The sequence below is a fragment of the Podarcis tiliguerta genome (assembly GCF_965153285.1).
Source record: "Podarcis tiliguerta genome assembly, chromosome: 1".
Taxonomy (NCBI): domain Eukaryota; kingdom Metazoa; phylum Chordata; class Lepidosauria; order Squamata; family Lacertidae; genus Podarcis; species Podarcis tiliguerta.
This window is the reverse complement of record NC_139534.1, coordinates 76,839,071-76,863,439: the sequence shown is the minus strand read 5'-3', so window position 1 is coordinate 76,863,439 and position 24,369 is coordinate 76,839,071. Positions and strand designations below refer to the sequence as shown.

At 43.9% G+C, this 24,369-nt stretch overlaps 1 protein-coding gene across 7 annotated transcripts in view; it reads left to right on the top strand.

Annotated features, from left to right (window-relative positions):
• NAV2 (neuron navigator 2) overlaps positions 1-24,369 on the top strand; it is a 517,389-nt gene that overhangs the window by 247,305 nt on the left and 245,715 nt on the right. For 3 of the 7 annotated variants that reach the window (XM_083452666.1, XM_083452664.1, XM_083452653.1), the window contains exon 1: positions 12,360-13,589. The exons of 2 other annotated variants lie outside the window; for them this stretch is intronic. In XM_083452666.1, coding sequence (XP_083308792.1) covers positions 13,332-13,589 — 258 coding nt within the window. In that variant the 5' untranslated portion in view covers positions 12,360-13,331. Of the gene's footprint in view, positions 1-12,359; positions 13,590-24,369 lie in introns of those variants that run through there. 2 more of the 7 variants (XM_083452667.1, XM_083452665.1) reach the window with 1 other exon arrangement.

The window sequence follows — 24,369 nt, the reverse complement described above, 5'->3', positions numbered from 1 at the left end:
GAGTGTAGCCTGGGGGTCATTCAGAGAATTGGACAGAAAGACCTGGAGAGCCACATTTGGTCCCTGGGCTGAGATTTCTCACCTCTGTTCTAAGAAAATTAAGCTTTAAGAAGTATTGTTTGTCCCCCACAACCCACTTATCATTTCCTGGTTCAATATATTTAAGAAGCCCTTCAAGATTCCCAGTCACAGAGAAGACTGCAGCCACATTCAGACCTTCTCACTCAATGAAGTTCAGGAATGGTACATCCCCTGCACAAGTAGAATTTAATAATACCTGACCTGAATAGGTCCATAGCTTGCCATCACATCCAAACCAGCAAATTATACTTTCTACTTTCCACACAAACTAAGCATAGAAAGCAGGATCAGACGGTTATTTATAGTCTTGGTTTTCAGGACAAACACAGACAAAATGGCAAACTATAGTTTGCCTCTAATGAGGAAAACTTGGAGGGAAGAGGAAATATGCAAGCCTCAGGATCCTTGCAGGATGTTTCTCACAGTGCCAGTAGATAGTTGAGGAGACCTCTGCTCAAATAAAACCTTAGCCAGAGTTGCTGAGTGGCATTGTGCCAGGCCCTATCTTTCAGCCTTAGTTTGCCATCTGCTGAAGAAATAGAAGTCATTCTGAAATATCTCATTAGTAGCTGTGAGAATGAGAGGACATAAAGAACCTGGTACACAGTCCTGCATAACTCATTGGCAGCATGATTACAAAACCCCCTCAAAACAAGAAATGAGTGAAGTATCAGAAATTGCCCTCTAGATTTACCTCATTTTACCCACTAGGAGACTAACGCCATATGCTAGTAAAAGGCTTGGAGGTCTGACAGGGATTCTGGACAAGTGCAGATGGGCACCACTCTCAAGCCAGCTGGCAGGACCATTCTGGGTTGGCTTCCAGGAAGACAAGGCAGTGGATCTTTTCCAGATGTACCAGAATGTAGGTAAAAGGTCAATCTACTCCTAATTGTAAAATGGGGGGATGGGTTTCTTTTATATATAAAAAAACACCCTCACATGTCTCCGTACATTGTGTGCTTTTTATTAGTCAGACTTTGATTGTTTTCCCTTCCTTGTGTTTTGAATGGAGCTGAAATCAACACAGCTGTTTCTGTTTAATAACTTCCTATTAAAGAGCATCTTGTGCCTAAAACAAGCTGTCACCAGCCTCACTGATTGCTCTCCACACGGTTCTGGGAATGGCTCGTCTCAGATAACCAGCAGTGCACACAAAACAGAGGTACCAGCAATAACTTCATTATGGTTTCTGCAAATGTTCTGACTCCATTGAGAAAAATGAATGCAGTTTGTGTACAGTTTGGGAAAGGGATGAACCTCAGTGCTTGGACATATTCCTTGTCTGCAAAAGGTCCCAGGTTCAATATCTGATGTCTCAAGGTGGGGCTGGGAAAGACCCCTGCCTGAGACCCTGGGGAGCTGCTTCTAGTCTATATTGACAATAACAAGCTGGATGGACCCAACTTGGCATAAGGCAGCTTCCTATTTTGAACATGCTTGGCGTGACCTTTGCAAATCCCACATCCTGTAGTAGTGCTAAGTAAGTGGCTCTTCCACTGCTTGAAAACAGCAGTCATGAGATTGCTTCTGGAAAAAAAGTTGCCTTGGATCATTCCAACTATTGGCCCATTGCAATGGTTATACCCCTTTTTGGCAATCATCTTAAGCAGCTGGTTGTTATATAGCTCCATGCACTCTTGGGTGACACTGTTTAAATCAGGGATAGCCAATACAGTGCTCTGCAGGTGTTGCTGTACTCCATCAGCCCCAGCCACCATTATGGGAGCTGTAGTCCAACATCAGGAGGACATAACATTGGGTTCCTCAATATAAATCCATTTCATTTTGGTTTTTGACTTGGCTTTGGCACAGGAACTGCTTTGCTTGTACTAGATGGATGGCATATGCCAGGAGAAGGACAGGAGGAATCGTAGAATTATAAAATCATAGAATTGTAGAGTTGGGAGGGACCCCAAAGGTCATTTAGTCCAACTCCCCGCAATGCAGGAATCGCAGCTAAAGCATCCATGACAGATGGCCATCCAACCTCTGCTTTAAAATCTCCAAAGAAGGAGAGCCCCCAATCTTCCGAGGGAGACTGTTCCACTGTTGAACAGCTCTTACTGAGTGTCACCCTGCTATTTCTCTTGGAACTCCCACCAGTTTTCAGTGCCATCAGCCATGGTATCCTTTCAGAGTGGCTTTTCAAAGGGAGAACTGGGCGCACTTTGCTCCATTAGTTCTGCTCCTGCTTGGACAGCTGTTTCCAGAAAGTGGTGTTGAAACACAGCCGCCCTGATCCATGGCAATGCCATTGGGCCCTACTCTGTTCTCCATGCTTCTCAGAACCTATGGCAAACTGCTGAGTGATGTCACTTAGGCTGTTGATTCGAATGACACTCAACTGTCTTTCTCCTTTTCATGTAATTCAGGCAAAGCAAGGGATGTGTCAAACCAGTGTCTGGAGTTGTTAATGGACGTGATGAGGACAAATGAAACTAAAACCTGCTAAGTTGAAGATGTGGTTGATAAATGGTCTGTCTGTGCTAGGAGGAGTGTTTCGCTTGTCAGGAAAGGATTTTACTTCCCTAAAAGAATCCATTTTGGAGTCTGGGGACTGCTAGAATCCATTCTTTTGAGAACGAACCTAGTAACTTTAGCAGCATGAAGCAACTTTCACCAGCCTGGCCACAGTCATTTATGCTCAGGTTACATCCCAGTTGTCTTTCTGCAGTGTACTATATGCCAGGCTTTCTTTGACGAACATGTCAAAAGTGGAGGTAGCACAGAATGCAGCAGCTACATTACTGACAGAGACAGAAATAGGGATACAGCTTCCTGGACATAACAACACTTTTACTGGATCCTGGTTTATTTCCAGGCTAAATCCAGGGTCCTTGTTTTAAAATTTACGCTATTTAAAATTCAGCCATTTCTGAAGATGAGCCAAAATGAGGCTCAACATGAACAAGAGTCTAGCATCTATTTGGATTTCTGCTCTAGTTTCAGAGTGAATTGGGAAGACGCCCCCCAAAAAGAATTTCTTCTGCTTTAATTTCACCAAGTCTGTCAGTCATAAGGAATCCAGGTTGATTAGTGCTGTGTGCTTTTTTAAAAACAAAAACAAAAAATCCTACAGAGAGGTGTGCGCATCATTCCTTTTTGATAAGTGCTACAGCTCAGATTACATATTGCATGCTTATTAATTATGCTACGGCATAATAGACTCATTTTCATTATTACTTTGCATGCTGCACAACTGAGTCCTAAAGGAAGTTTGTGTATTCACACCTGGTGAGCCCTGGTACAGATTAATAACTCATTCCTAGGCATGTCTACCCAAGAGTAAGCCCAGCTGAGTTCAATGGGACTAACATCCAGGTTACATGTGTTCAGGACTATACCTTTAAGCATCATTGAGGCAAACTAGTGGTGTGGGCAGTGTGAATTGAATGTGCTTTTGAAGGTTTTAGTAATGGCACTTCATTTAATCTTACAGTCCAGATCTAGAACTGCAATGCTTTATAATTAGGTTTCTGCTTTGTGGTCACAATAGGTGTCTTTTGCATGTATTGTTCCATGCATATTACTTGGAGACTTGACATTGCAATGTGAACTAGACCAGTATACAGTTATGCCATTGTGGCAATGACAAAGTGACTATTTTTAGGCAGCAAGAATTTGCAGAAAAATGGGGCAAGATAGATCAAATATTAATGGCAGCTTAGAAACCAGGGGCAGCCGGGGTGGTGGTGGAGGTGGGGTGGGGGGGAGCAAAGTAAAGCTACTCTTATATTAACCAAAGTGTTGAAAGCAGATTTGCCATCACAATGTCCTTTCTCCTTGACAAATAGCAGCAGCCACCGACTCTGGTAATAAAATAAAGTAAGCAAAACCACTTAACTTAACGTAGTTATGTACCACGTCTGCTGTAAGAGGTGAAGCTAATTATTAAAGCTTAAACTACCAGCGAAATGCTATGCTGGATCCTTTTAAAAGGAATTTAATCTTCTCTCATCCTATAAAAAGGAAACACATGGGGAGACAAGGAGAGTGTGCAGACTACAAGTGTCTGGTGAAACTAATTCCCTTTGGGAAGTCTGGGATACAGAGGCACTTGACCATGTTGTCTCTTTGCAAGTACGAAAGCAGAAGGGCAGGGGAGGGGACTAAGCGTATATGGCAGTTTTCTCCAGTAACTGAATGGTCAGCAAGAATCGTGGCTTATATTAGCTTCCATTTGGACTCCCAAGACATAGTTTTTCTCTCATTAAGTTCAGAAGAAAAGCAGCACATGTTAATTGTCAGACTGCTTCCTTTGGCTGCAAGGAGGTGTGTATCTGTTCTATTCCTGGGGGCTTTCTGGAATTCCTCCTGGGAAACTGTTTCAGAGGATACTAATGCTCTTGATTGCCTTCCTGATATATTCAGCTATAGCTAGCCTGAATTTTTCAGGAGGGCGTATTTTTCTATTTCAAGACTCCTCTGAAGTGTTGGAAAGTTTCAGCCCACCCATCTCTGGAGAATATTCAGCAATATTTCACCACCTACAAATAGGACCTAGAATTTCAGACATAACTATGGAGATATATTTTGAAATCATTACTGAAGGAAGCAACGAGTTCACCCTATACTCCTCCTAGTCTTCCTCTCTAAGTATGTGTCTCCCTTCGTCAGAGGCACCAGCTTGTGAGGGTGATTGGGGGAGCCACCATCATGTGGGGGAGCAATGGATCCAAACTACAAGAAAGAAGATTCCACCTAAACATTAGGAAGAACAGTAAGAGCTGTTCGACAGTGGAATTTGCTGCCAAGGAGTGTGGTGGAGTCTCCATCTTTGGAGGTCTTTAAGCAGAGGCTTGACAACCATATGTCAGGAGTGCTCTGATGGTGTTTCCTGCTTGGCAAGGGGTTGGACTCGATGGCCCTTGTGGTCTCTTCCAACTCTATGATTCTATGATTCTATGTGCATGATGTCCTGATGTTGGGAGGAGCCGGGGGCAGAGCCAAACACAGCTTCAATGGCCAGAGGTTCCTACTTTTCCTGGCACTGCCACCAGGGTGGGAGGAGGTTGCTTCAGCCCCTTTGCGGCAGAGGAGGAGGAGCTGGCCACTGGAGCCACACTGTGCTTCACCTTCATGCTTTTGGGACATTGGGAAGGCCCAGCCCCCACCCCAAACATATTGGGGCATGGAAAGGGCTTGGTCCCCAGGATCTGGCACCCTTCACTAACCAGTATCAACAACAAAGTTGTTTCATTTCAGCTACATATTACTGCCTTAAAACAGAGCAAGGTCGTTTCCTCCCGGTGTGTTTCAAGTCATGTTTGCATGCTGCTGTGCACACCAGAGAGGGGGCAAGGGACGCTTTCACCTGATGTGTACTGCCTGATTTCCTTCCCTTTGCCTGCAACCCCTGGAGCCCCTATTCAATGAAGCTGTTGTCTGCGCATGCACTATCATCTGTGCATAGGCAAGAGCTGTCTCAAATGTACACACCTCATCTTAGCTGTGGCTTAAGTTTTCAAATTAGCTGGTTTGAGGGAAAATACATCAAGCAGATATGTGTTTGTGGCTTCAAACACCAATGGTAGGGGCACACTGGGAAATTTTCAGATAATTTTCTTCCCCCAGCAAGAATATTTGATGAAATGATTCTCTTCCAAGTTTTCCACCTGCAAATAGAGTTGAGTATTTTAGGATACTATTTTCACTCAGCCCTAAATTTTTGGCACAACAATGGATAGCAGAAAGTGGGCCGTTTTCTTGTGTTTTGCCCTCACCATTGTCTAACAATGCTTTCAAGAAATGAGCCTAGGAGGGGGATAATTTTTGCTTTTCATGAAATATTGATACATATGGCTTATGAATCTTGCCCATGGGTTTCCCACAGGCATTTGGTTGGCTACTGTAAGAACAGGATGCTGGATACGATGGGCCGTTGGCCTGATCAAAGAGGCTCCTCTTCTGTTCATTATAGGAATTAAATACTAAGCTGACCCAAGCAAAAATGGCTGGTGCAATTTTAAGAATCTGATCCACAGTGAAGCAGAAAGACCATGTGTCAGAAGTTTTTAGAGATGCAACTTTAATGCTGTGTTATACTGAATGCAGGGGGGCACTGTGACAATTTAAAATAGACCCCTTGGATGGGGTTTGTGTGCGGTGGTCTTCCTGTAACAAACAGACTTTTTCCTAGGGATGAGGGTTAGTAATCTGCCTAATCAGAAGAAAATGCCTACAACAGCTCACTTGTTTCCGAAAGAAGTTACACAGACAAGGCTGCAACATCAGTCTAGTGAAGCCTCTCTGCTAGAGTATAAATATAGAAAGTTTGGAGCTGCATTTTGTATTTAATAATGTGTGCATGTTCTTCCATGCACATAGAAAACTAGATATCAGGGGAAAGATTAAACTGGAGCCTTTTGTCCTCCTGACCTACCAGCTTTCTATGTGGAGAGATTTCATTTTACTGGAGGAGTTTATAGTAATCTAAGCCTAAGGTTCCAACAGCAGTAGTACAAATTAGACAATGGTTTGCAACCCCAATGATAACTATGTTAATGTCATTGGGTGACCCCCACCCTCTGAGGTAAACTGTAGAGCAGGGGTCAGCAAACTTTTTCAGCAGGGGGCCAGGCCACTGTCGCTCAGACCTTGTGGGGGGCCAGACTATATTTTTTTTGGGGGGGGATGAACGAATTCCAAAGCCCCACAAATAACCTAGAGATGCATTTTAAATAAAAGCACACATTCTACTCATGTAAAAACACGCTGATTCCCGGACCGTCCACAGGCCAGATTTATAAGGCGTTTGGGCCTTAGTTTGCCTACCCATGCTGTAGAGGCTCACTTTCATTTGGGAGAGAGCCTTCTCTGTAGGGGTGACAATGCTGTGCCCCAGGATTTCCATCTGGTTCCTACTTCACTCTCTTTTTGCCACTTTATTAAGATCCACTCATCTAGGCAGGCTAATTTTTCTATAATTTTAAACTTGTTTTATCTGCTGTCTTCGTCTCATCCTTAATGCTTGTGCTTTGGTCATGTGATGCTGTCTTAGGTTGTTTGGGCGGTTTTAACTTGTTTGGATGGCTTTAATTTGTTCTGTATCCCGACCCATTTTCTGATTGTGATCCCGCATTGATTTGGAGTTTTCAGGTTGTGCAAGAGGAAGAAAACAATCACTCAGGTTCTTCCATCCCTCCCAAGAGCTATGCTCTCACTCTTAAGCAGCAGAAACTTTGTACTGGCTGTCACGTGGGCAATACGTACTTTAGCTTCAATTCTCACTCATTAGCAACGGTTTCCACTGTTTACATTATCATATCATTACTTTGTCTCCTTTATGTGACGATCACCAAACCATCCTATAATTTCACACTAGAATTAGCACAAATGTCATCAGACACTTATTCCTACAGATACGGAGTCCCTTGAATTCCTGCAAAATTATGTAAACCAAGTGTCAGTAAATTGACAGCTGTGGGATTAAAAACTAGCCTTGTATTAGAATCGTGTATTCTGTAGATCCCTATGGTGTTTTCTTTTTTAAAATTGATGTTTTTAAAAAAGTATCAGAACAAATGGGAATAGTGAAGTAACTCTTAACACATGTCTTGGTTCCCACCACCAGCTCTCTTTTCATCTGGCAAAATCTGACACTGGCTTGTCAGGTTTATTAAAGCTTTGAAATCTTTGTTCACAATCATTTTCAGCTCAAAGCTGTGCTTCACGCTGTGGCAAGAGAGAAAACATTGGAAGGTTTGCCTGAATGAGATGGAAGAACAGAGATGAGCGCTTTGTAATCTGAGATTAGTGGACAAAGGAGACTAGAGGAAAAACACATTTCCTGTTTAAAAAATTACCCACTTAGCGTTAATGCAAGGCAACCCACTGAGTGAGCATGGAAACTGAGATTAGAAACCAGGGGCATGTCAAATGAACGGAAAGTATATGTCTTGGCTCTGAAGAACCTTCAGGTGTTTTTCGCTGGTTGTCTTGAGATGGACAGTGGAAAGCTGAAAATGGTATGATAGAAGCGCTGTTTTCCCTTGTAAACACATTTATTACTTTTGTCCTGCTAAAACAGGTTTTGTAGGCTTTTCAGATGAGGTATAAAGACCACCAACAATGCTACGACAACGCCTTCATAAAACATACCATAAAATAACACCTGCCATATAAAAAAGCAATGTCCGTATAAAGGGAAAACCATGTAAGTCATTCTGTAACTAAGGACTATTTTCAGAATTTCTATTGCCAGTTGAAGGTGTACTCTGTGTTGCAGGCCAGGCCTGTCAATCTACCATAGTTCCCTATGGAAATATATAAGATAAGCCGCAAGTTCCCTGATCACAGAGATCATATATAAGCCTCGAGAGATCATGTACAGGTGCTGGTTGAATGTGTGAGGGCCCAATGCCTGAAGAGGTATAATATATCATTAAGTGTTATCAGTATGCTCATTAAACCCAGCTCTATTTCTCCATTGCATATAAGTCAGGAAAGACTATGTGAGGCCTGGACCAGTGCCTGGATGCAGTGTTGGGCTGGATGTGTGCCAGCAAATTGAGCTGGAATCCTAGAAAGATGGAGGCATGGGTGCATGTCCAGAAGGTAGGCCAATTGCCTGTTCTGGATGGGATTGCACTCCCTCTGAAGGAGCAGGTTCATGGCTTGGGGGTACTATTCGATTCATCTTTGTCAGTAGAGGCCCCAGTGACATCTATTGCTAGAAATGCCTTCTACCAGCTTCTGCCAGCTGCAGCCATTCCTGGACTAGGATAGTCTGACCATGGTGGTTCATGCATTGGTAACCTCTGGACTTTATGTGGGACATCCCTTGTATTTGGTCCAGAAGTTTCTGCTAGTACAGAATGGAGTGGCCAGCCTGCTCACAGAAGCAGGCTTCTGGCAACATGTTACTCTGCTGCTGAAAGAGCTGCACAGGTTCCCAATTTGCTAGGAGGCGTACAAGGTGACATCCAACCGTTTTGGGGACTTCACTCTGGATTGGTGTAGTGTTTACTCCTTCAATACTCCTTCGGGATACCTCCTGAAGATAACCTGCGAAGCATCAGAGGTTTAGCACCAGAGTTTTCCTTCTCCTAGATGGGCTACCTTTTCAGGTTGACAAGCCCCATCTGCCCCTCACTTTCCTCTACAGCACGTGCAGAAACTGCCTTCCTGACCATTGGACCCACTGTTGGTCTCATCCATTCAATCTGCCAGAGCCTGTCTTCACATTCAGGGGGAAGTCCTTAACTCACTGAGGGTTTGAGACCCATCAGCTACCCTCACCTGGTTTAGCTGGCCAGTTGAAGATGTTTTGCGGGGTGTAGCCACTGTAGCATGCTGACAGCTTTTGGGAGCCACAGGTGAGAACTGAGTGCAGGGTGGGGACCAAAGGTGGACGAACTACCCCAGAAGAAACATAATGTGTGCGTCCCCCAAAGGTACTACCCCTCTCCTAACACCCCATACAGGTTGCATACCGTCTCGTGATATCCCATATGAAAGGGTGGTCTATAAATACTTCAATTATAAAAAATCAACACCTGCCTGGCAGGGAGAGTCAATGCAGCCCTGGTTTCTCCCGGCCTTCTTTGCCCTCAATCCCTTTATCCTCCCTAGTCACTTTCTGAAGAAAGTTGAATCCCTTTCCACAGCAAATGGGAGAGAGGGAGCATGGGAAGACTGGTTGGGAGAAATCATAGGCAGTCGTGCTTCCGAATGCCAGTTGCTGGAAACCACAGGAGGGGAGAGTGCTCTTGTGCTTGAATCCTGCTTGTGGGTTTCCCATAGGCATCCGGGTGACCACTGTGAGAAAAGAATGCTGGATCTTGTGGGCCATTGGCCTAATACAGTGGGATCTGCTTGCATCCATTGCTTTCCCCCCTCTTGCCTCTGTGCCCACCCACCATTGGCATGCAGCACCTGGAAAGCATTGGGACATTCTCTGCCGGCTGGAAAAGTATCCCCAACCCTGTTTTAAATAATGAAAGAGCCACAGCAAATCTTAAATGTGTATGCAGGGGTTTGGGGGAGAGGGGGAGGAGGCTGTACTATTCATTGGCATGCACATTTATCTTGATTATTTTTAATGCTGCTTTTACTTTTTTTGCTGTTTGCTTAGTGCAGTGGTTCTCAAACTTTCTTCTCTGGGCCACACTTTCATAATTAAAATTTGATTGTGCCACACTAATTTTTTTGTTGACAAGAAATACATTGAAAAACAAAAAGAAACAGCTCCTAGCGGTGCTTGATTTATAACATACAACACAACTACTTTATAATGTGATCATGAGACATCCAGAAAGTATAAAACGACGCAGCTACATAGGAACACGTATTACTCCCCAAATATAATTATATACGGGTCTTCTCCAACATGCTGTTTGAACAGTAATTCTGGATCACAACTAGGATTGTTCTGGTTGATGCTCTTGCTCTCGTTTTGAAAAGATATCTATCCATATTCTGCAAATAAAAAGAAATATTTTGACATGGTACTACACTACACTACACCACAGCACAGCACACCACGCTACGCTACGCTATGCTACACTACGCTACGCTACGCTACACTGAAATGTTTAAATGTTAGTTTGATTGTCCTTGAATGTTCCTGCCGCATTTGCCATCCCCTCCTGCCACACCAGTGTGGCATGCCACACAACTGGCTTAGTGTGTGTGTGTGCGCGTGTATATATATGCGTGTGTGTGTATACACACACACACGCACACACATGCATATATATATATATATATATATATATATAGTGGTACCTCGGGTTACATACACTTCGGGTTACATACGCTTCAGCTTACAGACTCTGCTAACCCAGAAATATTACCTCAGGTTAAGAACTTAGCTACGGGATGAGAACAGAAATCGTGCCCTGGCGGCCCGGCGACAGCAGGAGGCCCCATTAGCTAAAGTGGTACTTCAGGTTAAGAACAGTTTCAGGTTAAGAACAGACCTCCAGAACGAATGAAGTTCTTAACCCGAGGTACCACTGTATGTGTGTGTATGTATATATATATGTGTATATATATATATATATATATATATATATATATATATTTCTTGTGTCCCATCCTAAGAAGTCTGTTATAGGATAGCCGGTAAATACTGTTAAGTAATAAGGAAAGAAACAAATGAAGACTTTCCGCTGATCTCTATTTCACCCTGGGATAAGTAGGTCACAAAAATAACAGCAGGGTGACTATGCCTCACGGTGTTCCAAAAATTAACCCATGAGAGCCAACGGGGGAGTGTCGTGTGTTTTAAAAACAAACAAACATTGTTATCGCAATAGTCCAGAACATTATTTGGACATTGTCTTTAAGTGACCCCATTGCTTTTCACTCCTTTCTGCAGCTGCCAGGTGACCTTTGGCATTAAAGTCATTTAGGTCACATATTAAGAGGGTCAAAAATGCTTATTGGGTCAGACCAAAGTCCAGCTACACTAATGTAATGTTTTCAGCAACAATGAGGTTGGCAGCTATCTTCCTTCCGCAGCACCTGGCATCCTGCCTTTGTTCCTATAAGGGCTATTCCTCATTAATTGGTCTAGCCCTGCACACATTGCACAGCTGTGTACAGGTGAGCTGTGCCCAATCCTTGCCCCCAGAAGATGTAGCTGTAAAGCACATGCAGCTTTGCTGATGTGTTTGTTACGTGTGTAATTATTATGCAGCTAAGCACATGTGTGTGGAATGTTGTAGAGCCACACATCAGAAGCGTAATGTGCAAATAAGCTTTTTGCTCACGGGGAATACTGGCTTCTCTGGGGAGAAGGGGGAGGGGAGAGAGATAGAACAGGTTAGATGGTCTACAACCACCTGTACAAAGCCCCTGCGCATTCCCAGCTCCAACTCGATGGGTTAAATAACTCAGCCTTTATTCACCCACATTTTTGTTGGCATTTTCAGTGGGAGTTTCCCTGAATGAGTAGTCAGTAAAAACGGAATTGTGATTCACCCTCATGTGTTTTTCTTTGAAAGGGCCTTCCATTTAAAAAAAAACACAAAACAGCAGCATAGATGGTTAGGAATTTTCGCCTCGCCTCGCCCCCCCCCCCCGCCTTCCCCACTCCTCCTGTACATCCTTTACATTTAGCTCAGAGACCCACCGTGTTGCCGCAGAGCTGCTACAGAATGTGCTTTGTACTAGAGCGGAGGGGAAAGAGTTTCCTGCCAGTCACTTGAGTTGAAGCCACTCCTCTTTTGCAGAGATATTTTGTTTCTGATTTGAGTTGGGAGGACCAATCAGGAGGCTCGCACTGTTTTTACTGTACTGTCAGATTGCAACCTTCTCCCGCTCTTGCTAATCTGGCTAGCCTTCTTTGGCGTAGTCCACAGCAGGCTGCCTTTACTCACACACATCCGCTCTCTCTCGCTCTCTCGCTCGCTCTCACTCTTTCACACCATAGCTCAGCCTCTTATTAGCCATTCAGCTCTGAAACCTGTTTCACTGCTGAGGTTTAAAAATGAGGTGGAAGCTGCTTTTCCCGCAGCTTTGACAGGGGAAATTCTCCTTCTAGGCTTGCAGCAGCAGCAGCAGCAGCACTGAGAAATCGCTTTGCCACCAGCCGTCTTATGATTTAAATGTCATCCATGGACGTTTCTCCCTCTGCTCCGGCATCGTTGGTCCTGTTCACAGATATTAAGATTAAAGAGCTTGGATTCTCTAAGGCTCGTATCCAAGGGCATCGGCTGCTAACATACTGAACTACATCTGCTTCTTGGCTAAGACTGAAGAAAGACATCTTAAGCCTGGAAATCCTTCCTGTGCTTGTTCTCTGGCGTGGTCACACACACACACACACACAGCAGGCAGCCCAAGAAGCATATGCTGCAGCAGGTTTTTTCTAGCTTTCTTTAATTCCAAAAGACTGCTTCACTTTCCCATTTCCAGTGAAAAGATAATGAAATAAGAGCCTCTCGCCTCCAAGAAAGAAAATTACAGGAATCAGCTACCGAGGAGGAATCAGCAAGTTAAACAGCAGCAGAAGAGGACAAGGCGGAAGGAGGACACTGGTTGAGAATAAAGATCAACAGCCAAAAGGAAAAAGAGGAAACAGGTGGAAGGCTGAGACACCTGTCAGAGCTAGTTCGGGCTTTAAAGTGGGGAACCCCCCCCTTATCCCCCCCACTCTCTGCTCATTTTGTATGTGTGTGTGTGATTCAGTATCACCAGCTTGCAAAATCTGCCTCTAACCTCGTTCCCTGGCTGCTGCTTGTTGCTGGTCCTGTTGCTGTTACTGACAGAAACGTGTTAACAAAGCCGAAAGAGAAAAAATGCCAGCCATCCTGGTAGCCTCCAAAATGAAATCCGGACTACCTAAACCTGTCCACAGTGCTACTCCTATTGTTCATGTTCCAGCAGCAAGGACCATCCCACAACCCTGCTACCTGAAGTTTGGGAGCAAGGTGGAGGTGAACAAGTCATCCTATTCCAGCCAGATCCCTCTCAAGTCACACAATGGTCATGAGAATGCAGGAGATGGCTTCCTACCCAAGAAGAGCAGCTCCATGGAAAATGGCTTTGACACACAGGTCAGCAAAAATGGTGTTAGTGTGGTAACAGCATGGGTGTGTGTACTGTGTTTTATGGAAATCTGTTGAGCAGATTGTGTTGCGATGCTGATGGGATGTATGTGTATTATATTCCTGGTGGTTGCATATATTGGCGAGGAAATTGTATTTTTGTAGATATATTATAGTGAAAGGGGGAGTTGGATGTTCATAGATATTCTTTTAATGTTTCTTAGTTGTGGTGGGTAGCTTCTTACTTGTGATGTCCTGAATATTTCACTAAAGCAGGGCTGTCAGTAGTGGAGTGTGTGCTTTGTTTGTGATGCCAATATATACGATTCCAGTTTGTTGTGGTACAGGTTGCAGTGGGTGTGTTTGTGCATCATACTGGTAACACAAGGGTTTTCTGCTTGCGGAGGTTTCCTGTTGTGATTGCACTGCTGTGTGTAGCTGAGCATCATTATGCTTTACGTTGCTGAGCTTGTGGGAGTGGTGTGTGTGTGTGTATGTGTGTGTGTAGCAGTCATGTGTAAAATGATGGTGAAGCATGATCTATATTATGGTATGCATGAAATATACTGATATTTAAACATACCATGCATTTAGATTCAGTGAGTGTGTGTGAAATATAGTAACATTGTCCATGCCTTGGATGCCTGGGGGAAAAAATAGGCTAATTGGAATTTCCTCTCCACTATATATTCCTGTCATCCTGGATATAACCATCTTCAAATGTGGCTTGAATCCATTTTTAGATGCCTCTTTAAATGCTGCTGCTTTATATGGCGAGAGGCTGCAACTGTCTGTGTGATTCTGACTTGCTTTATTTTTGTGAGTGTATTAGTATTTTCAGCATGGATCAGATTGCTTCTGCATCACCAGTGCCTTAATATGCTCAATAACAGCGTAAGCAGATAGTAAACGCTCACACACTACTGAGTGAGCAAAGCAGATGGTCTGCTGCCACAAATGGGACTAATTAACATTAGCTAGATAGAGATTGCCGTGTGCCCAGATCATGAATTCTCAAAACGGCTTTGCATGCTGCAAGCCTCTTCTGCAGACGTTTGTGCCTGGTAGCAAATGGTGCAGCCATGTTGGGGTGGGAAGTTAGATGCTTCAGAAAGAATGCTATTGGTTTGTTTCCCCACCACTGGGGAATACTAGGTCACCCCTGCAAATCTAGGTTTTGCAGTCTGTGGCCTCATAACCTATTCTGCTAAGGAATAGCATGGCTGCTGACAGAGCTTGGCCTCCTGCCCTGCATTTTAGGGGATGCTGCACTCTCTTGTCCTGGCAGGCAGAGTGACATATCCGGCACGACTCATGCAACACTACCAGTTCCTGGGGGCTTGAGAACCAGAAGGGAGACATGATAGTACTGATGTCAGGGTAGTGGCAGCAGACAGACTGACCTTTGCATCACATCACACTCCAGAGAGAGCCACAAATGTTCTTTCGATTTTCTATATTTCATTTTCAAAGCACTGGCAAAACCTCAACTTTTACAGACCCTCCTCCCCCCCCCCAAAAAAGAGGGGGGATAATCTGGTGCTTGAAAGAGTGATTGATAAGAATATGATATGATATGGGTGATGGAGTGGGTGAGTTGATTTTATAACTCTTAAGAGGGCTGTAGAAGTCTAGCATGCACCTATCTGTGGCACATTAAATGCTGAGAACTGAATCACTGAATGGTGTATGTGTTAGGAGCTCGAAATTGAATCAATTGGTGCTAATTGGGTTTTGCTTTGGGGGAGGAATGATAACTCGCATGCCCAATCTATAGCTCAAAGCCTGAGGAAGTGTTTCACATTTACAAATCTCAATAGTTGTAATAGAACACAAGGCTCAGTGAGAGTTCAGCATGTAGCTTTACTAGTCTGAATGTAGCCTCAATGGTGGTAATAATGGTCATTTGGTTATAGCATTTATGCCTAGTATACTGCTCGGTTTCTGTTTGTTTTCCATTCCTACCCATCTTCAGCAGATTGTTCTCAAGACAATCACAGCCTCACCTGTTTTAGGATGCTTCCAGTTAATCTTTCCTTGTGCTCTTCATCTCAAAATATCTGCTCCTCCATTGTGTTAAATCAAGAGCAAGGCTTCTGGGAAGCTGCTGTATAACCTATGTGTTCTGTTGGCGATAAATAAATGCTCAAGAGTTCTAGTATTGTCATGGGTCTGGTAATATCCATTGAAACTCATGGGGGGGGGGTGAGAGATTTTGCCTGCCAAAACAGTCACACTGTGCATATAGTTGTGATTTTTCAACCAGTTATGGTACTTAACTTACTTTTTGCTGCTAGCAGAGGATCACGTTGTGACAGACCAGAGTTCTCCATTGTGGTGTCCTCCAGATCCTTGAGCTGTAACCAGCATGGCCAGTGGTCAGGGATGATGGGAACTGTAGTCAAAGAATATCTGGATGGCACCAGGCTGGAGATGGCTGTGCTAGTTTGACCCTCAAACCATAGCAGTTCTGCATCTGATATTCTTCTTCTTTGGCGATCACTTGTAGCCGAGTAAGAGTGTCTTCCATAAACACGGTTTTAACAATGAGTCTGTAAGTGAGCAGGAAGCCAAAACTATATGACAGCACTAGCCTATCTGGGACCCTGCAGATGTTGTTGGACTCCCATATCTGACAATTGACCATGCTGGTTGGAGCTGATGAGAGTTGGAGTCCAATGACATCTGGAGGCTGTCCATGCTTAAAGCTCCCTCTTGTCCTCTGGGGTGTACTTTGAAGAATACAGATCCCCAAGTCAGAGTTCAGCTCTGGATTGCAAGAGCTTTGGGAGAGGGGTATGAGTGTTAGCCAACAGGCTATGGGGTGATGTTAGGACTCTGCTTAGCCTAGGAAACAGATGTTTAGTCCAAATGACAAGTAAGTTATTGGCAAGGATAATGTTCTTTTGGTGAGTCCCTTGGATACCATAAGAACAGCTTTGAGATCTTCTCCACAGCCACTTCTGAGTGTTCCAATTTAGTTTGCATTGTAGCAACTGAAGTACTTGACCTTGATAAATGGGGTAGAGATGTCCATTCCCACCACACCATGCCGTTCCCTTTCAAATAATGTATGACTCTGGCTGCACAGTGTAATGGGTTTTGGGTGAGATGAATATGGTGGGAACATACCTGCTCAGTTTATTGTCCACACCTAGGCTTTGCTTACCAGGAAGCGCCCCGAGATTCGGGTACCTCCACAAAACATGAAAAACACCAAACATGAAGAGGTACTAACTTCTGAGCGGTCACATGACACATTATCTCAGCAGCTCCAGGACCTGCACTGAGAGACAGAAAAGGTGACTGAACAAGTGAGACTCTTCCCAGGTTCCCATGAGGAAAGAGAAACTAAAACTTGTAGGTGCTCTTAAAAGCCATTTACACATTCTATACATTACAGTTAGGACCAACCCACCCATGGCACAAGGTGAGAAAACCGCCTCAGGAGGCAGGATCCACAGGGGCAGCAGATCCGGCCTCCAAGGAGTGCACACCTTGGAGGCCAGACCTGTTACCTCCTTGGCAGCACTCTCCCCCATGCCACCTCTATAGCAGCCTCTTGGTGAATAGGAGGCTCTGCTAGTCGCCTCAAACCCTAGAGAGGAAATGGTGGGAGCTGCCCTCTGGAGTCTCCAGAGTGATTCAGAGCGGGTCCCCTCCACCATGACAGCCTTTAATTCCCACATTAACCATTGGGTAAAGCTGTTTAGTTCCTCCCCAAGTTCTTGATGTAGATCACGGGTGTCAAACACAAGGCCCGCGGGCCGAATCCGGCCCGCCAGACCTCATCATGTGGCCCGTGTAGTCTGGTCTATATATATCTGTGAGGGAAGCTTGGGCTGCGGCGCGCGCGCAGGGCGCCTCGGGTCCCTTCTGCGCAGGCGCCGGCCTCCCCCTCCTCCAGCTACCTAGCTGAGACTTATTTGACACGGCGAGGGCGGGGTTGGATATGGGAGGCCGCTGCTGCTGCTCTCAACTTCTTTTCGGGCTCGCCGGGGTGAAATAAGTCCCGGCGGGAGCGCAGCGCGCCTGCGCGAGGTGGAATGCGGAGAAGGGCAGAGCTGGCTTCGCACGCCTTGCAGAGAGGGAGACCGAGAGCGCGCTTGTGTTTCGGGAGCGCGCCCTGTGAATACTCGGGGCAGCGTGCTTTTGCTTTGCTTTTCTTTATTTCTTTAGGCGCGTTTCCGCGCTGCCCAATGAACAGCATCCTCCGCCTCTGGGGATTCGTGATTCAAAAGCAAATTCGATACGCAAGTGCATGTTTTGTAAATAACGTCAGGTGCGGCTTCCGCAGGGTGCGCGTTGCAAAAATTTATATATGGAAAAAAGGCTGATAAGGAATTGGTTTATTTTTTAGGGTATTTACACATCATGCAATTTTTTCCTCAATGTTATTACAGGGTCCGGCCATCAGTTCCCGCCCTCCTCAAAGGGTTAGGGTAGGTAGCAAAGGGGGGAAAATCCAAACAAACGCTCGATTAAAATTTGGGGAATGAGAAAAATTAAAACCTGCACATCTTGTGTAACTTAAACACCAAGCCAAATAGGAAACAATTTTTATATTCATATATGTATTCAGATGAAATCAAGGTCTAGTGTTCCATGAGCCAGAAGCTCTGCATTACTTAATCCAGCTGTTAAAGGTGTCATGGGCTTTGAAGACACTCGAACTCGAACCAGCCCTTTGAGGGTGACCAAACTGCTGATGCGGCCCCCGATGAATTTGAGTTTGACACCCCTGATGTAGATCTTCACTCACCCCTTCTTCCTTGAAGGGAGGCCTGCCTTTTTGTGATTCGCCATAGGTGCCAAAATGTCTTGGGCCAGTCCTGATTGCAGTTATGATGGTGGGGCTGCCTACTTAGCCAGCAGGTCTTCATGTTGTGGGTATGTTTCTAGTGACATTGCTAAAGAAGTCTTACTGGTTCTGGGATCCGTCAATTGCAAGGGGACATAGGAAGGTGTTTTTATACCAGGTCAGATTATTCATCCATCTAGCCCATTATTGTCTCCTCTAACTAACAGTGGTTTCTAGAGTCACCAGTGAGGATCCTTTCAATCACCTGCTATCTAACCCTTTTAATAATAATAATAATAATAATAATAATAATAATAATAATAATAATAATAATTTATTTCTGCCCCACCCATCTGGCTGAGTTTCCCCAGCTACTCTAGGCAGCATTCAACAGAACATTAAAAACAGAATAAAATGTCAAACATTAAAAACTTCCCTAAACAGGGCTGCCTTCAGATGTCTTCTAAAATTTGGATAGTTGTTTATTTCCTAGACATCTGATGGGAGAGCGTTCCACAGGATGAGTGCCACTACTGAGAAGGCCCTCTGCTTGGTTTCCTGTAACCTCACTTCTTGCAGTGAGGGAACCGACAGAAGGCCCTCCGTGCTGGACCTCAGTGTCCGGGCTGAACGCTGGGGGTGTAGACGCTCCTTCAGGTATACTGGGCTGAGGCCATTTAGGGCTTTAAAGGTCAGCACCAACACTTTGAACAAAAGATATCATGGATTGAATTTGGGGATTTCTGCATGTGTTAGGAATTGGGTAGAAATTTGTTCAATTTGCATTTTAATGTGAATGTATCTAAATTTGCCATTTCAGAACAGATAAGAGAACCAAAACACAGTAGCCTTTTAAGGTTGTACTTCTCCACATTTGCACAAAACATGTACGAAAATGTATATATTGGTGAAAATAATGTACCATGCAACATTGCTTTGATTGAAAAACGCACTTCGTTGGCAAAAATGTGAACAAAAATGTGTATATTAGGAAAAATACATGAGAAAATGCATACAATTTTTCATGTAGACTTTTAAAATAAGATAAATCACAAACAGAAATCCTGTGAGCTTAACTTAAGGTTGGGGAAATAAGAAGCAGAAAAAATGAAATTGACAGATTCACCCATCCCAACACTGAGCTTCAGTCCCCCTCATGATCAGTCAGCTCAGTGAGACCCTTAAAACATTACTAAAAACCCTACACTAGACTTTCCGTGTGTTTCCCCCTCCTTTATAAGGAGTAAGCTACAGACTGTTATATGTTGAGTGCCACAATGGCCATGTTTGGCCACTGCTGTCCTTGTTTTGACAAACCATAAAGGTAATTCTTGCATCATTAGCCATTGTATCTTATTTCATTGGGTGTGGGGCTGCGACAGTGAGGAAACAAAGTAAGGATTTATGTCATGGAGGTCACATTGGTAGTGAGGCTTAGTTAGGCTTGAGGATGGTCTGCTATTGATAAACCTGTCAAATTCTCATATTCAGCTTGGACTTGTAGCCTAGACGTTTGTATTAGCATCAAAACCAGTATTTCCTTTTCAGAATTTTGGCCTTTACTCCTCTCTTATTGTATCTATAAATGGATGTGATAACTGCAGTGTAGTACAGTACTGACACTTTTAAAAGCAATAAATAATTAATGTTTGAAAGGGTTGAGACTGCAGGTTGCCGTCTAGTGTGAATGTGGCATAAAAAAACTGTAAGCTGAGGAAACATAGATGTAACATACCTTTGTTTTAGAAAGTATATGACTCATCATGCCAACAGGAGAGGGGCAATTTGCAGAGCAATCTTATACTTGTGTACTGAGAAGACTCACTGAATTTAATGAACCTTACTCCCAGGGAAGTGACTATGGGATTACAGCCTTAAATAAGTAGATGAAAATACAGTGCTGAATTCCTGCTGCACCCATACTTACTTCCAAACTGTCCCCGGATCAACTGTCTCAGTAGATTTTCCTTCCAGTCTTTTGTCCCAGCCATATGAAAAGCAGCTAGAGGAACAGCTTTCAGAGAAAAGTGCGGGAGACGAAGGATCCAAGCTCTCCCCTCCTCCTCCCTGTACTTCTTCCACATGAAGTTGCCAACCGCTCCATTATATTTGTTCAGTTGTAACCATTATAAAACACAGGCTATTACCCTGTCCAGTTATAGTAACGTGTGCCTGCCTTTCATGACTCACAATAGCTTCCTCCTCGTTAACTGATTTGTTGATGTTTAAATGGTCAGTTTTACAAACATACGGAAATAAATTATACTGTGATATGGATAGAATTGTTTTGGAAATATTTAACTCGTTTCCACAGAAACCTCCATTCAGTAGATTGCAAAGCAAGGATCTGAATACGCAGGTTGGGATTCACTAGTTATTTTTTTGTTAGTTCTTTCACGAATCACTGTTGACTTTGTTCTCCAGGTGTTCCTGGAGCATGGTTTATAATCAGAAATTGGAAGCAAATAACTCCAAGACTACAATCTGTCACAACGTTATACTGCTGTGTTTAAATAGCAAGATAATGCTTTGGAAGTGAGTTCAACAGGAATGGAAGCTTTAGGGGAGTTTCTGAGTATTGTAAACATCAGTGGCTACTAGATGGCTACATGCTGCCTCCTGTATCAGAGGCAACCTGTCACTGTAGAAGAGGGCCATTGCTCATATGTATGACCTTCATATTGGCTTCTGGTTGGACTAGATGGGCATTGGTCTGGACTAGAAAGATGGATGAGATGGTCCTTGGGTTTCATCCAGCAGGGCTCCTCTCATGTTCTCAACTCTTGGATAAATCCAGTATCTGGGCAGAGCCCCAAGGAACGGACTGTTGATAAAAAGAGTAGAGCTCAGCATTAATCTTATGGCCCCATATGGTATTGTTGGAGCTAGTAAACTTTGGTGTCTAAAGGACTTGCAGAGAGACAAAACTGAAAGGTCAGTTGAAAAATACTGAAGTTGTAGCAGGACTAGCAGTGGGAGGTAGACTTGAATCTTAGACCTTCCAGGATCAGAGCTAGTATCTGGTCTCTGGTGGCTAAGTTCCCTTGCTGGCCTTAATGAAATTCAGGGACCAGAAGATCCTACTTTTCCATCAGGCCCATGCCTTTCCCTATATCAGCTTCCTTTTTTGTGGGGATTCCTTGTCTGTGTGACAAGCCTTGATATGCTGCTTATAAAATGCTGTTTATCCTTCCTGCACTTACCTGCTTTCACTTCTCTTCTTGTCCCTGCCACAGAAGGGCCATAGCTGAGTAGTAGAGCACATGCTTCATAGGTCTTAGGTTCAGCCAAGACTCATGTTAGTTATGGGCAACTTTTATACCATTTAGTTTGCAGTACACCTCTATTGCAGGACCAGCCTTGCCCTGCAGCAGGGTAAAGCAACCTGCTACAGGAGAAGCAACGTGGGGAGGGATTGGCATCTGATGATACAGTTTAACCTTTTTGGCCTAGCAAAGGTGTGAGGAGGCAGAACCATTTGGTCTCTGCTTCAGGCAGCAAAAGGTCTTGGACTGGTCCTGGCACTGCCTGGAAGTAGACTGGGAAAAGCCTGGAGGTTAAGCAATAAAATCATGTGTGTGTGTGTGCATGCGTGCGCACACAGACAGTCTCAGTTCTTAGATTATACAACATGTTTAAAACGATGAACCCTGTCAAGTAGCGCTGACCTGATTCTTTTTAATTTCTATTTCTGCAAGCTGAATGTGTTAAGCTACGTTCTGCTTTGTGACCTTTGTCAACCCCGCATCAGTACTGAATAACATCAGTAATGCGGATTTCCCAGGGAAATGCCACTAATTCAGCTCATTCAGTGACATTGATGGAGTTAGTGTCAGCAGCACTGGGCTGTAAGTAGCCGAGCATGTGGGAGCTGAAATGAAAGACCTGACAGTTTTAGGACCAGAGATGAATGGGAAGATGGGGCAGATGCACAAGGAGGGTCAGTCCAGAGAAAAGAGAGGGAAGCAAGCAGGTAGGCACACCCAGAGCAAGCATAGGGAAACACACAAATGAGGCAACAAACCACGCCTGACCCAAAGCATTAATGCAAAGGAACCAACATAATCTACGTATGCTAGGACCTGAGGCATCAATGTTGTCCCCTTTTTCTCTTCTCTAGACTTTGCCAAATTGGTGCCCTTCTGATGTTTTGGACTATTACTCCCATCAATCCTAGATGACATGGCCATGCTGGCTGAGACTGATGGGAGTTTTACTCCAAGGCATCTGATTGGTGGAGGCTGATCTACTCTGCAGTCTCAAGACACTTACCGCTAGAGGAAACACAGCATAGAGCAGGAAATTCTCTAATTGAGTCCTGGCTGAATTTTCACTTCTGTATCTCTGTGCAAAACACCGCCTTTCAAATTCCACTCTGTGAGCTGAATCATAGAAGAAACCAGTCTAACTCAGACTTATTTACCTTGCTAAAAATATACCGGTTTCAGTTTTAAAAATAAGAAATAAAAGAAACATTTATATATCAAGCTTATAAATTGCCAGTGTCAGTGTGTATTATTAGGCATGGGCTGTTGGTACATTTTGTAACAGGAAGCTGCTGGTTTTCCATTCACCAAGAACTGGAACATAGTCAAACACTTGTCACTTCACTGGCAAGCTTCTAATATTATCTGGAAATTCATTCCTTCAGAATAAGTTTGTGCACTTTAGATTATTTGGGACAGGAATATCAAACTGAACCTAGGCTCTGTTTTCCTGTATTGTGCAGTTCCCGTTGCCATATCATCGCAGCACCATTTATTAAGAGTAATTTATTATTGTGAACTATAAGGTCCGTGACTTGTTTTTGAGAAACCAATGCTGGGGCTCAGTAATCATACAATCCTTTTCTAAGTGCTCACAGACCAACCGTTTAATTACCTGTTCTAGGCCGTTTCCTGGTATTGATGTCAGGCTGGAAGGTTGGTAGTTCCTGGTGTCTTTCTCCCCCCCCCCCTTTGAAGATGAGGACAACATTTGGCTGCCTCCAGTCCACATTCTCTGGGATTACATCCACAAGCTCCTTTAGTATACTTGGATGCAGCTCGTCAGGCCCTGGAGATTTGAATTCATTTAAAGCTAGGTGTTCCCTTACCACCTCTTTTTGTATCTTGGACCGCAGCTCCCTCCTTGCACCATTTATTCTGTTATCACCAGGTTGAGCCTTGCTTTTCTTTTGGGTGAAGACAGAAGCAAAGTAGGTGTTAAGCAGTTCTGCCTTCTCTCTGACACCCAGGGCCCCAAGTGATATCTGAACCATATTATTTCTGGATCGGCCAATATCCTACATCTCATTTTAAGACAAGTTACAATTCTCTAGCAGTATAAATGTATTGCTATTGTCCTCTATTAGAATGTGCAAGGCTTAATTTCAACAATTTCCATTATGGGATTGTCAAGAAATATGTGATATAGCACGCCTAAGAGAATGTGGTTTTTAGGAAATCAGTCCACATTTAATTCAGTGGAACATAAGTGTCCATATAACCGTGTGAGTACTGAATTTTAGCCTAGAAAAGCAACTTGAGAATTTTAAAACTGATTTAGTACAAACAATTCTATTAAATTCAGTAATGATCATCTTGTATGCTATTCCTGTACTGAAAGACCAGGGGAGTAATTGTCTCAGAGACTCTGTCTTTCATCAGTATAAATTAAAAGTTACTCTTACATGTTTTATTGCTTCTTCTAATTCTCACTAATCATCGTAATGTCTCCAGTTAAGCCAGTGTTGATTTAATATTAATCTACATTGTTTATCGCCAGGACCCACTCCAGAGGGTGGCAAAGGGCCCCAAGTCTAGCAAAGGGTCCAGTGTATTATTAGTACTAGCATTTCCACATTCCTAGAAGAATGCTCAGTTTACCTGTCCTGCCACTTCCAGGTTAGGGAGCTCCGCTGAAGGTGCCATACCATAAAAAGTGAGCCACATTTCCTAATATGGTACCAGCTAAATTTGGGGTTCTTTTAAGACACTCAAAGGCCTA